Raw genomic sequence first — 14,245 nt, forward strand, 5'->3', positions numbered from 1 at the left:
AGTGGTAAGATCAGGCCAGAACTTGCCAAAGTGGAAGCCATTCAGGCATGGCCTGCACTTGTTACCAAAAAGCAGGTGAGGGCATTCTTGGGGACACCAGGGTAGTATAGAACGTTTGTCCACAGTTATAGTACCATAGCTGTTCCCCTTACAGACCTGACAAGGACAAACAGGCCAGATAAGATAGTGTGGACCACAGCATATGGGCAAGCATTGCAGAAGCTTAGAGAAGCTTTCGGAGGACCCCTTGTTAGCCAGTCCAGATTACAGCAAGGAATTTGTTGTGCAGGTGGAAGATTTGGACCATCGGGTGGGGGCTGTACTTAGCCAGATTTCTTCAGAGGGAGAAGAGCATCCAGTGGTTTATCTCAGTCATAGGCCTCAACCCTGGGAGGAAAGCTATGCAGCTGTAGAAAAGAAATATCTAGCCATAGTGTGGGCAGTGCAGAAACTTCAGCCTTATCTGTAGGGAAGGAAATTCACTGTAGTTACAGATCACAATCCCCTAACATGGTTACATCCAGCCAGGCAACAAAATGCCAAGTTACTAAGGTGGAGTCTAGGGTTGCAAGCATATGACATGTCAGTGCAGCACCGCAGTGGGATTAGCAATGCCAACGCAGATGGTCTCTCAAGACAGGGAATGGGGTAAGGTATACCCAGACAGACTCAACCCTCTCAAGCAACGTTTCTCAAGGGACACTTGAAAAACTAGCTTGAGTTCTCGCGCGGGGGGGGGGGGTAGAAATGTGAAAAACTGCCAACCCAGACAGATAGAATTTTGTAAATTATATGTCATTGTAAATATTAATATGATCCATGGGCTGGTTTCACAAATGTAAGAAAACTGTGTTATGTGCTAAGCATCAAAAATGTAACCACAGTGCACCCTGCTAGAAGAAAGCGGATAACTAAAGAATTTATGACTGTGGGTGATCTCAAGCTAGGAGACAGGATGTGTGGGCTAGGAATTGTCCTAAGACAGAGATAATTACTAGGTTTCACATGTAAAGTGTCTTTTATTGTTGTGGCTTCCTGGCAGGTGCAGATTACAAAGAAATGTTAAAATTCTGAGTTCTGTGAGCCTGGGAAACTTCAGCAGAAGTGTCAAGAATGGTGCAATCTGAAATGACTCAGCAGTAATGTGTATTATCAATTTAAGGGCTATCTCAGAAAGTAAGATGGGCATTTTGTATTTGTGTCTGAACCTGAACACATCAGCTCGCCAGCACTTGCTTTGCTCTGTAAGTGGGATCTTGGATCTTAGTATTTCTCTTAGAGATGGATAGAAATAGCAAGATTAGTCTAGCTGTTTTCTATATTTATGTGAGACTATCCTACAATGCTGTTTTAAAGTATTTCCTGTGATTTCTGAGCTCTCTAATGTCATTGTGTTAAGTAGTTTCTTGTGCTTTTATTATTTATTATTAAATATATTTAAACCTTTTAACTTTGACTGTTTTGTTTAGAGATAATTTAAGCTCTGAGAGTACTTGCATGTATTTGATGATACTTTATAGGCCATTCCTAAATAGCCTTCAAATCTCTGTCGCACTTACCATTTGGATAATAACATTGCACAGTAGAACTGGATACCCTTTGGTAAGGACCTTTATAGTAGCTGATAAGGGTGGTTGGTGGCAGTCAGTACTCCCATATAGTCTGGGCAGAAGGGAACATAGCTAGGGAACCTGTGGCAAACTTCCCCAGGAGTGTCTGTGTGTTTGTATATAACTCGAATCTAAGTGTGTGTCAGCTGCTTGGGCAGGGACATGAAGCACTGATTGGACAGAGATGGTGTTGGAGGTTTTGGCTTGACCACTAGGCTGAGATCTTAACCCTGTAACTGTGCCAGTGGGGAGTCTTATTGGGGATCTGGATAGAGTGGAAGAAAACAGCCCCACACCGACTGTGATCTCTGTGTGCTTTTAAGGGAACTTGTACTTTACTGTGTGTGTACTTGTTATTCTTCCAATGTGGATGTCACTCATTGGTGCTAGTGGTGAGGATTGAGGCTCCTTGATTACTGGCCCAGTGCACGGGCATCAGACTGGCAAGCAGACATTTAAAAAAGGAATGCCAAGGAGGTTCCAAAAAGAAAGCACGAACCCCTTCCCCCAAGCAAAGGTCAGACAAATCAGTCAGAATAGCTACAAGATGGACCTTGCCTTGCCCACTCCCCAGCCACAATCCAGCAATCCTTCCACGAGTCTGAATCTCTATTTCTTTTTTTCTTTAGCAATAGATAATTTCTGAAAAATGGGTCTTGAACCATCTAGGCTAAATACAGCAGTGACAGGAAAGTCCTTTTTAGGGCATTCTCCCTCATCTGCCAGACCAGACTCTTATCTTCCCTCCTGTTTTACATCATATGCTATCTTATGGGTAATAGAAGCTGTTCCTACTTCTTAGTTAGAAGGATTCTACTCAACAATGAACCAAGGAATGAGGAACTGACACCCAAAGGACCACTATGAAGAAGTCTTGTGAGTGAGATGAAAGCATTTGTCTGCTGATTTTTTACCAATAAATAGTGGTCCTTTGGGTGTCAATTTCTCATTCATTGGTTATGAGCTTTTGTTTTTCGTCTTTGTTGTTGATTTTTCTCAACAATGTTTTTAATGCTAAAGAAAGAAAAAAATGTATGAGATCTGTTCTAGATCTTTCATTCCTGAATTGAGTGACAGTGCCCAAGAGCAAAATGTTTTAACTTCACAACTTGTTACCCCTTCTTCTTGATTTGTCTTTTAGTAATCTTAGATTTGATAGATGCGTATCATTCACATTCCTATTCATCCACATTTCAAGTGTTTACTAAGGTTTTGTGCATCTACAGCACATTATCAGTTCTCTGCCTTACCCTTTGGGCTATCTACTACTACAAGAGTGAAGTGTCAAGCTCCTGTGATAGCCCACTGTGTGTTGTTGGGTATCCATATTTTTCCATATTTATCTTTGCTGAGTCTTCAAAGTGCGAGGAATCTCTCTCCTGTCCGAGATCTCCCTCAGATGCTTGGATTCCAACAGAACAAAAGTCTTTTCTGACTCTCTGTAAGATTATGTTTCTTGGATGGCTGCTGGACACAAAGTACAAAGAGCTTTATGTCCACAGAAAAAAATGTTCTCTATTTTGATCTATTTCAAGGGTTTTCCATCAGACTTCTGTATCAGTGAGGGAATACCTCAGGATTCTGGTTCTCGTGGAATCAATGATTCTCATGATACCACTGTATCTTATGTGGAGTCTTGCAAGAGGTATCTAAAATATCTTTGGTTTCACCATCAACATTCACTGTCTTCAAATTCCAGTTCTAGAATTTGTAAAAAGAAAAATTAGATTCTGAAACATCACATTTCTCAGAATCCAGGTATCCCATTCTCCCCTCCTGCTCCAAAGTGGTCACAACTGAAGCCTCAAACTTTGCTTTGGCAGCAGCATCAATGAGAATCAAAGTGCAGGGTCTTTGGGACAAAAAGACAGACAAAAACTTAAACATAAAAGAAATGCTAGCTCTTATAAATGCACTTAACTCTGAGTCATTTATAGCCCCTCAGCCCTCTTCAAGTGTTTAAAGACAACACCACAGTGATGTGGTACATAAGCAAAGGGAGAACCAGATATTACCTCCAATGTAGGCTAGCCATATTTACACAGGATATGGTTTTACAGCACACACACACACGCACACACACACTACAGGCATTTCACATTCTGTCTGAGCACAACTGTGTAAAAAAAAAAAAAACGAGCTCAGCAGGACAAGGTCACACCCTCATGAATGAAAATTGTAATCAGGGGTCTTCCAAGATTTGACCCATCTGTGGAGAAATTCTCAGACATATCTTTTTGCCCCCCCAAACAATCAACTAGCAAAATGCGGTTCCATGACTCCATAAAAGAAGGCTTAGAAAACATATGCCTTTTCTTTTCCTTGGATAGGAATGTTTTTCCACACTTTCCACTGATATTTAGGGTACTTCTGAAGACACAGGACTGTCCAAAGATCACTGTGGGGGCTCCCTTCTAGCCAAGACAACAATGATTTTCCTTTCTTTTGGAATTGGTCATGGGCAATTACTTCAAGGTTCCTAAGAGAATGGATTTACGAACCCAAGATTAGAGGTGTTTGAAACATCTTGACCCTAAAGAACTGCAGCTGACTGTTTGAATGACAAGGTCTTAAAACCTTTTACACACACACATTCAGACGATGTGTGGCAGTTATTAATGGAGGCAAGAAAGGCTACTACTAGAAAATCTTACATTAGCAAATGGAAAAGGTGGAGCTCTTCCAAATGATGGTGGATAACTGGAAAGATGAAGAGATCACATATGTTATTAAAATATCTTAGAGCTAAACATAAGAAAACAAGAAAAAAAATACTGTGCACTTATAAAACATCTGGTTTTATTTAATTTCACATTATTGTATATTTTTCAAAATATTATAAAAAACTTCCAAAGGGAAATTATTACAAACTTTTGTTTACATTACATAACTTTCAAAAACAAGCAGATAGAACTCTCCAATGAGACAATATAGAGATGGTCATAACATTCTAATAATAATTTGAAGGATGATGGATCTGAAAACACTTTTAAACAAAACTATGAAAGTGAATTCCGTTTAGAACTATATTATGGTACTGCTCCATCGCTGCTCCTAATAACATAATTTGTGTATACAAAACATGCAATCTCACATGCATACACACACGCACACACGTGTATGTATACACACACATCTGCATAAATACATATACAAAATGTATTCACTACAATGTATCAGCTCCCATCTGCACAGTGTTTGTATACTCTATCCCATAACTCCAGCTCTCAAAAAGAGAACACAAACAATGACAGATACACAGTACAGTAGAGTACAGCAATGCAAAAGGTGGCAAACAGGACATTTGATAGCTCATGTTCTTTTAAATAACCAAAATCCACATTTATGCAGGGAGCAGGACCCTGTGTGCCCCCACACCTCCACTCTAAATACATTCACTCTAGGTTCACACAATCTCTGAAATTAATGCAGTACTTGGATTTACACGAAAACAAGTACTGCTGTAATCTTCAAAGTCTTGCAACCTCAGACTAGAACACTTGGGAAGCGCAATGTAGGGCTGGGCCATTTTCATAAGCTTGTTTTGTCCAGTGGTGTTTCTGACCTGCTGTGAATCAGGAATGTGGGACTAAGTATATGACAACTGAAAAACAGTACTCTATATGTGGCTCCCTAAAATTTGCATGAAGGATACAAAGGTGAATTCCAGTCAGCTGATTACAAAATAATGAATTTAAATATCTGATCCTCAAAATGCCAACCTAAATGCATTGGTTTCAGTTAGTAAATAATTTCACAGGTGGCTGACTCAGATCTAAGTTGGAAAGATAAGGATTCAATTGACTTGGAAGTCTTGTTCCTCTATTCATATATATATTTTTTTAACTATCAAAAGCCTTTTTCAAGATCATCCATAGAGCCACCTTAATCTTCATGACTTGGGATGTATTATTTATATCCTACAATCAGAACATTGCCAGGTTACATGTGGCTCTAAATTTTATTCACTGCTTCATGGACAAAAAGTTATTTATCCAGTTCACTGGATATTGAAGACATGCAGCAAAGACATCCAAGACTGTTTATGTGGTCAGGATTACTTTATAGACAACATAAGGGTTACAGACCACAAATCCTAAAGCAGCATTTCAGTTATGATGCACACATACTTTAATAATTATGAAAGAAACTAAAAAAAAAAAAGAAAAGGTCTTGGCAAAGGAAATTGAATTACAACTGTAGCTCACAGCAATTTTAAACTGGGAAAAGATATTTCTGGAGAGGGGCTTTGTGTCTCTTGCAACCCCTTCCCCAATGTGTGAGCTATGTTAAAACACTCCTGAAATTTTACATATACAAGTTCTGTGGCTGAACTACTTTGGAGATGCAGGCGAATTTAAAATACATGGAAAACAAAAACTTCTCTTATTTCAAGGTAATGCAACCCAAGAGTTAATATACAGAGTAAACAGGGATGTGGGGGTGCAGGGGTACAGTCCCATTCCCAGATGTAAGCCTATTTTTTTAATAGCTTTAAGCCTGTATTTCTCTATCCTTAAAAGTAATAATTTGAAAATGCAACCATTTTATGTTTCATTTTAAAGTTGGACAAATATTATGCCTGCAAATGATACGAAGCCATATGTGCATATATATTTTATATACACATATAAGCTGCAGGGGTGTTAATGCAACAGATGTAAGTTTAAAGATTGCTAATGTCTTTTCTTAACAGCTTACCAAGAGCCAACATGGATTACAGTCAATTTTAAACACCCTCACACAAGCTTAATGACACCTAAATGGGAAATGGGCCCATTTATGCATTTTAACTTGAATGCCATTTGACACTGTAGTAGTTACTACATTGTGATTCTTTACAGCAATGTGTTAATAAAACTCTCAACAAGTTAAACAGTGGTTCTATGTTTCAAGACATTACTGCTAAAATTCAAAACTGGGGAAACATCTCTGTAAAACAAAACTCTCTGTACTAAAACAGATTATGTGTACTCTCAAAATGGATTTCGGAAAATTCAGTTATCAAAGCTCTAAAGGTAAATTTCTTAAAATCTTTATTCAAACAAACTTGTTATTATAGGCTTCTAGATTTTAATCTTCTGTGCTTAAGAGCAGTTTTGCAAAGACTATTTATTGTAGAGCAACTTAAAAATAATTAAAAAGGGGCTGATGAGGGCTCAAAGGTACTACAATGATTCAGCATTTGACAGTTTTAAATGGAAAACTGCATTGAAATTATGAGAAAGTATTTACTTTTAAAATGATTTTAAACCATTCTGACAGTTTCAGTTCTTACTTAAAATCTGTGATCAGTATTAAAAAAAGACGACATAAAGAGTATGTCCTACTGTTAACATTCTTCTGCTAAATATATTCACTTTATTACCCACACTGTTTTCACATTAGACTATTACAATTCCTTGGACTTACCATTCAAGTTAGTCACAGTGGATTTTTCCAGTGAAAGGCCAAAAACACTCTCACATTTTCCCAGATAGGCACCAGAAGCCACCGGGAAATATCCTATAACACTTTGATGATTCACTTGGCAGATGCAATGCTTTCACAATGTTAACTGCACTCATCTTCCAAAATACTGGCACATCTAACATTCAATCTCACATGCACAGCTGTTTTCCCTGAGGAGGAGGTGGCGGCAAGATTCCTCCTGCCTGACACAGTGGTTTACTTTTGTAGCTAAACTTTTCCTTTACTAGAAATGCTGTTAATTTGCAGCTCTTATCTTATTCCAAACACCGGTGATAATTTTGGAAGCACACAGTACTACCTCTATGGAATCTGGTAGTTTTAACAAACGTCATTTTACAAGACATACTGAACAAATTCAGTTCATGTTTAACTTTGTTTTTAAAGACTTGTAAGGACTACATACAGAACTGCAAGGCCGAAAGGTAACTGAAAACAAACAGATGAAGTTACTATACTGAATTTTAATTATAGGCAGAATTTAACACTAAAATAATGACAAGCTTAATCTTCTGAACCTCTTTTGTCCATCAAAAAAAAAGTCACTTTGTAATGAACAATACCCACCAAAAAAGCAAAGTTACTTTGCAATGAACAGTAAGTAGTAAGGTGTTTCCAGCATTTAAACTTGCCTTTCAAATTAACACTAAAACCCATAACTTGGTGCAAGAAAGAGGAGCAGTCTCTTACTTTCAACAGCGATGTGCTCAAAAATTCTACACTCAATACAGTGATAAGATTTTAATGACTATGTGCACACAAACGGTTCAAGATTAGCAAGGGAAGTCAGTGAATCTTCATGAAAGTAGGTCAATTTGAAGGCAAATTTTGTAGTACTGTGCATAAAATTGGCTGAGCTGTATATATTAAACTGTATACTGTGCCATGTCTAAAGTTTTGCATGCATGGTTCAGATATTGTTCTTGCCAACACAGTGACCCCAAACAGTGAACTAGCAAACACGCACAACAGGACAAAGATTTGATAACCTCAAAGAAAAGTATTAGCACTAAAACTAGGAGCCTACTTAAGGGTTAAAAAATGTGGAGCTGGTACTACATTAAACAAAACTATCAATTAGTTATGGGAGAAGGCTAATGTAAATGAAATGATGACTTTATGCATAATTTTCCTCATACATTGTCTTCTAGTGCAGTCACTAAAATGAAATCAACTCAATACAAAATTGCAAATTTTTGAGATAGGCCTTTAATATACAACTCAGAGTTAAAAAGGCATTCTAGGAAGAAGCAACATTTTGTTTCCTTCAAATTCAACCCAGTAAACCACAATCTTCACAAGAAGTGACACTGGCTTCCAAACTGTATTGCCTTTAAGCTGGTATAGGCTCTTCCTTTAGTTACCAAAAGGAACCAAGCCGTTTTAAGCAGAATAGAATGGTAGTAAGACAACTGGTTCAAGTAGCTAAGGCCTCTGATTGAAAACACAGTGGTCTTCAGGGTATAACAAACATACACTATCATGTCCTAACTTACAAAAAAAAAAAAAAAAAAAAAAACAGAAAAAGGCCACAAAAGAAGGCTTGGGAAGCAGGTATGGCACCCACAGTACTCTAACAATTAATTAATTGCACAGTACTGAAGACAGTACATTCCTGAAAATAACTGCCCACCCAGCCTAAAGACAATGAAATCTTACAGAAATAAAGCAAATGAATAAAGGCACAAGTGAAAACTACTGCAGACTATCAGAATGAAAATGACACAGAGAACAGACATACTTCATTAATCTGCTGGTGTAGAGTTAAGACAACTAACAGCAGCAAAGAGAAGAAAAAAACACGCAGCTCATATCTAACTAATGGCATGACTGAATGAAACATTAACAGATGGATATAAAGTTACGTGGGCTATCTTTTTATGCTGTCTTTCAGATTTTAGTGTAAAATATTATCAAAAGCAAAATACAGCACAGTACTCAACTGGTTCATCAGAGAAGTAAACATGACACCTGCTGCAGCTATGACTCCAGTACACTTCAAATAACACATCCATTACTATAGCCAAATAAAAGCCAATAATTTGCATATTCTATTACGTTTCATGAAGATTTCACATCACATATTTTGTTTTCATGACAACAGCCAGGAAAAATAAGATGGTATTTTCCTCCTTGTATCTAGTTATTAATTGCCATTCTCTCTACAGCATAATACATTCAAAATGGTCATGAAGATTGTGCACTATAACACTGCCTAAAACTGCTATGTACTGTAGAATATAATTCAGTCTACACAATCAAATCAGATGATGTACTACTATTGAAAAACATACATAAACAGTGAACAGTACTTACATATAACAGATTTAAAAAATAAGGCACATAGAGATCCCTGTATGGCAACAGTGGAACAGAAGTGCACACATTTTTTTTTTTGTTTTGAATTAACAACTTCTGTTCCCTATAGCATTTAAATCCCCTACTTTTACTATAGGAGACTGTAATACAATTGCACACATCCCGATTAAGTAATAATGCAGGACATGGTGCAAATTTACTATCCTGCTCTTATTACTATCTTCAAATGTAGTTGTGTACATTTCCACCTAAATCCGCATCCAATATTTCATTTCCACAGGGAAGAAGAACAGATGATTTGGCCCAATGTGCTCCCAGGTTGCACTTACAGAATCTATTCGTCAAAATAATTTTGGTCATCATATATATTAGAATCACACAGCCAAAATCAATGACCCAGGTGCTTCATTCCAGTTTAGCAAGAAACCCAATGATTTTATCCAGGGTAATTATGCAGCTACAATCCTTCTGAAATGGAGCAATCCAGCAAGACTTAACCTGAGATTTCATTCAACAAAAGATCAGCATCTCAGAAAGGCATCCCGATTATGCAATGAAAAAGAAATACACATCCACAAAAAAATCATATTTCAAATAAAGTGATCAGATTACATGGCTTTTGCTGCATCAGTCAAAGTAGAAGAAAAAAGAGGAAGAGGAAAAAACTTCCAGATGTTTCTTTTTCTCACAGTATCCAGAAATCTGCATAATATTGTGCTTTTATTGCCTCTCACACTGTGAAAAATATGTCTTAATTGCAGACTGCCTAACAGTTGTTCGGCTTTAAAACAAGCACAAGGTTTTTTAGTTTGGTTCATCTTAGCTGGATTTGGAATGTGGCAATTTCCATGGGATTTAGCTGAATATCCTTGACATTACTGTTATCTGGAGCTGAATACATCAAAGATAAGGACATAGACAAGAAACGTTCAGTTTTCAGTTCCTTAAATAGCATCTGTACGGAAATCTGAAAAAAAAACACAAATTACAGTATTAAAAAGCAGCATTAAAAACATTTTATGACTCTCACTGATGTGCACAGTTGCATGAAATACTACGGCAGCAAATCTTAAAGATGCTCTGGCAGCATTTGTGACTTGGCTAGCAGAAGTGGGAATCTGTGTGTGAATGTCATGCAAGCATCTGACAAGAATCCAACCCATGAAAACCTTGCTTTTGTATATTTCTGTAACACAAAACGGGTAGTCCTTTCTATAACGGGTCATAATCAATCTCCTTTACTGACAACCCTTCCCAACTTACCACTTTCTGTAATGATACTAAATCTATGCAAGTTACAAGAAGTATAACAAACTTGAGAGAATGAAGGGTCTGATGTGAATATCCACACTTATGGTAACTACACAAAACTGTAGTATCTTAAGGTTCTAGCAAAAGGTCTATACATTTCAGACAGAATTTAAAACATAAAAAATAATAAGGTAATGATAGCACCGTACCACAGCAGTCTCAAGTGAAACAGCAGGACACACCTTATGAATGTGTGCACTGATGGCTTGAGGAACCTGTTCTACCCTCACCAGAGAGTCTTTGACATTTGGGAAGTGAAGGGTATACACACTCTGGGCCCACACTTGACCTGATAGCCTCCACCTGCAGTCTCGAAGGCCTGGTCTACTTGGGGTAGCCATCTGTGTGATCAGGCAAAGGATTGCAGGTGCCACAACTCTGGAGCTTGTTCACAAAAGTAATTGCTGGTGGTAGGTGGTTCTAAAACCATCTAGACCTACAAAGCTGATATTGCTTTTAAAATCATCCAAGTATACAAAGCTGATACAAGTACTTTTTTTTTTGCAGTTGCTCTTACTGTCTCAGTTCTATTTAACTCTTCTGTGCTGCATTTATTGATTTGGTTGAATTTATCAATGTTTTTCAGCCTGCACTTGTTAAAGAAACACCATCTATTATTGCACTGCTCTTAGGTTGTTTTTAACAGTATTCTCATATACATTAACCTCCTCTGGTACTGAAAAAGCTGTTCTGAGTCTGCCAAAATATTCTCTTGCATTGTGCACTTTTTCTGTATTTTTTTGAACATTTCACAGGGTTAGTGAACTTCTTTCCAAAGATTCCTGATACTGCAAGAGTACTGTAAAGCATATGTTACTACACTTGAGCTCAAAACCAGTTCGTTTTACATTAGGAAATGTCTTTTGCACTCTGGTAGGAGCAGAGCTGAATTCAACCCATACAAGTGGGAAACTGCTAGTTTAAAGTTTACTGTGTTTTTATCTGATTGGCCCAAGGGTTTAACTGTTTAAAAAAGTCTTTCATCGTGCTGGTATAAAGTGTCATGTTCGATGTGCAAACGCAGTTCCCAGTGCCCTGTATACAAGCAAACCTTCTTCATTTTAAAATCCTCTATAGGAAACACTCTCCATAGTTTCCCACTGTTCACAGCTGCTCGGAGCTGCCAGTTTGTGCACAGCACAGTACCACCGCTGGCCATCTAACCAGAGCTGCTCAACATTTGGTGACTTTTGCCAGAGCTCCAGACAGATTCTACTGAAATCCAAGGCATCCACTGCTAAAGTCCAAAAAAAAAAGTACTTTTTGAATTTTCCTTGCACTTTGCTGACTGTATTTTATCATTTTGCTGATTTTAATGTATTTTTCTGCACTTTAAAAAGGCTGTTCTGTTGCCTTAACTAGCTAGTACATAGCATAGACTAGATTCAGACTTGCCGAATCTAGACTGCATTGTTACACAGTACCTTGTGAGTTTTTTCCCCCTTGGCTGACAATATTTTATCTTTGCTGATTTTTACTGTATTTTTCTGTACTTTAAAAAGCTGTTCTGTTGCTTTAAGTAGCTAGTACACAACACAGACTAAATTCAGATCTGCAGAATCTAAACTGTGTTGTTACACTTGAGCACTATTCCAGCCATCATACATTAGGAGGGGCCTGCCTGCACCCTTGGGGCAGACGTGTGCAGTCTGAGCCTCATATGAGTTGGAGACTACTGGAGGAAAGCTCATTGTGTGCTTTCCCACTGGTAATATATCTTAAAAGTGTTTAATTTCACCTTATTTAAGCCTTGCATTTGCATGTAGCTGTGCACCGCTCATCGGGGTTCAGTGGTGCCTTACATATTTGCAAACACCTTGAAAGACAATTTTTTCCTAGACATCTGTTAGTGAACCCTCCTAAGCTTCCCTGCTGCATTGCGGGAAAACTCAGCTGCACACTGAGAAGTGCTGCTATAGTTTTCACCCCTAGCCTTCAATAGAATAAGCCTCTTTGTTAATCCTAGAGCAAAGTCAGGTCAAACTAGCCCACTGCACAATAGTAGTTACAGTAAAAACCTGCCAAAATGGACAGTCAGTTCCCAACCATTTCTCTGGCCAGCCAGATTGACATGGGCAGGATGAGACAATGTAGAGATTGCCTCATGTATACTGACAACTTACTCCTAAAACAAATACAGTATGTAAGAGATGTAATTACACTGTGAATTTGGAATCAATTATCTCATGTAACAACAAACCAGACATCAAACAGGTTGTCCAGCACACACACATATCACCTCTCTCACAAAACAAGGTCGCAACATATAAACTCACATACATGGAGGCGAAAGCTCAGAGACTTCCAAAACTCAAACCACTTGCACACACTGGAAAGCAAACAGAATCCACTACATATAACACACACGCCAGTGCCTGAGCAAATAAGCTCATAAGGCAAAACACTTCAAAACCAAATGTTCTAGTCATAGGCGACTCTATAGTGAGACAAATGCCCCTCTCACCAAATGGAGAAGGTGACTGTCAGCTGCCTGTCAGGTGCCAGGATTTGTCAAATCACACATGTATTCAAGTCACTCAACAACAATTACAGCTAAGACTCTTTCATAATACATGTTGGGGTGAATTACTTGAGACGTACCTCTCTGGGCTACATGACGACAGACATTACTGAAGTCTCAGATTATGTGTTCCAGGCAGGTATGTCCCTAGTCCTAAGCAACATTCTAACTTCATCCAGGATGATGCCACAATACAGACAAAAAATGACCGACTTCAACAATTGGCTAGCTTCTGTTGTCAGTCCAGGGGATCCCGTATCTGTCAGCCTAGCAAGACATGGTTGACAGACCACACTACTTTGCCAGAGATGGTCTTCACCTGTTTCTTCTAGGCTTTCGGACACTGGTAAAGGTGTTTGCCTCCCCCACAGTGCCTTTTTTAGGCAATGTCAAAACAAAATATCCAATGTAAAAAAATCCACTCAAGACAAACAAGGTCATGTTAATGCTAGCAGCCTAAATAGGAAACTGTAAAAATTCGAACACAAACGGCAACACCAGAACTGATAAAACAAGAAGGTCAGCTCACCGTCCCAGCTAGGTTTTAAAAAAGTAGCGTGCAGGCTTACTCGAATAAGGCAAAAATGGTGTATATCCAATATATGTTTAATAAACTCGAACCACAATATTGAAAAACTAAAATCCACATGAACAACTGTTAAGAGCTTTCATCCGCTTATCACAGACTTCCTCAGAACAGCTGATTAGCTCACTATACAATCCTTTTAAAATCTTTTTGGTGCCATTCTAGAGGCAAGAATTTAAAGTGCTAGTGCTCAATATAATTTATACATAATTTTACAGAATTAGGGTACATGACATTAAGGATGCTTTATATAGACATATAGAGAAGAAAGGTGAACATCATAGTTTCACTTTTGACATAATAGATCAAGTTTTTACATCAAATAGAGGGGGAAATTTCAAAGCAATACTAATCAAAAAAGAAAGCATCTGGCAAGTGTTGACCAATGCCACAAAAGAACCTGGTATAAATGATTTTATTTCTATCAAA

General features: G+C 38.0%; 1 protein-coding gene across 1 annotated transcript in view; it reads right to left on the reverse strand.

Moving 5' to 3' along the window:
• Positions 1 to 4,387: 4,387 nt before the first annotated feature.
• MAN2A1 (mannosidase alpha class 2A member 1) overlaps positions 4,388 to 14,245 on the reverse strand; it is a gene marked incomplete in the record, with an annotated part of 1,886,421 nt that continues 1,876,563 nt past the window's right edge. The window contains 1 exon segment of the mRNA XM_044064270.1: positions 4,388 to 10,365. Coding sequence (XP_043920205.1) covers positions 10,213 to 10,365 — 153 coding nt within the window.

This window comes from Protopterus annectens, chromosome 2.part2, assembly GCF_019279795.1.
Source record: "Protopterus annectens isolate FY-2018-M chromosome 2.part2, PAN1.0, whole genome shotgun sequence".
NCBI lineage: Eukaryota > Metazoa > Chordata > Ceratodontiformes > Protopteridae > Protopterus > Protopterus annectens.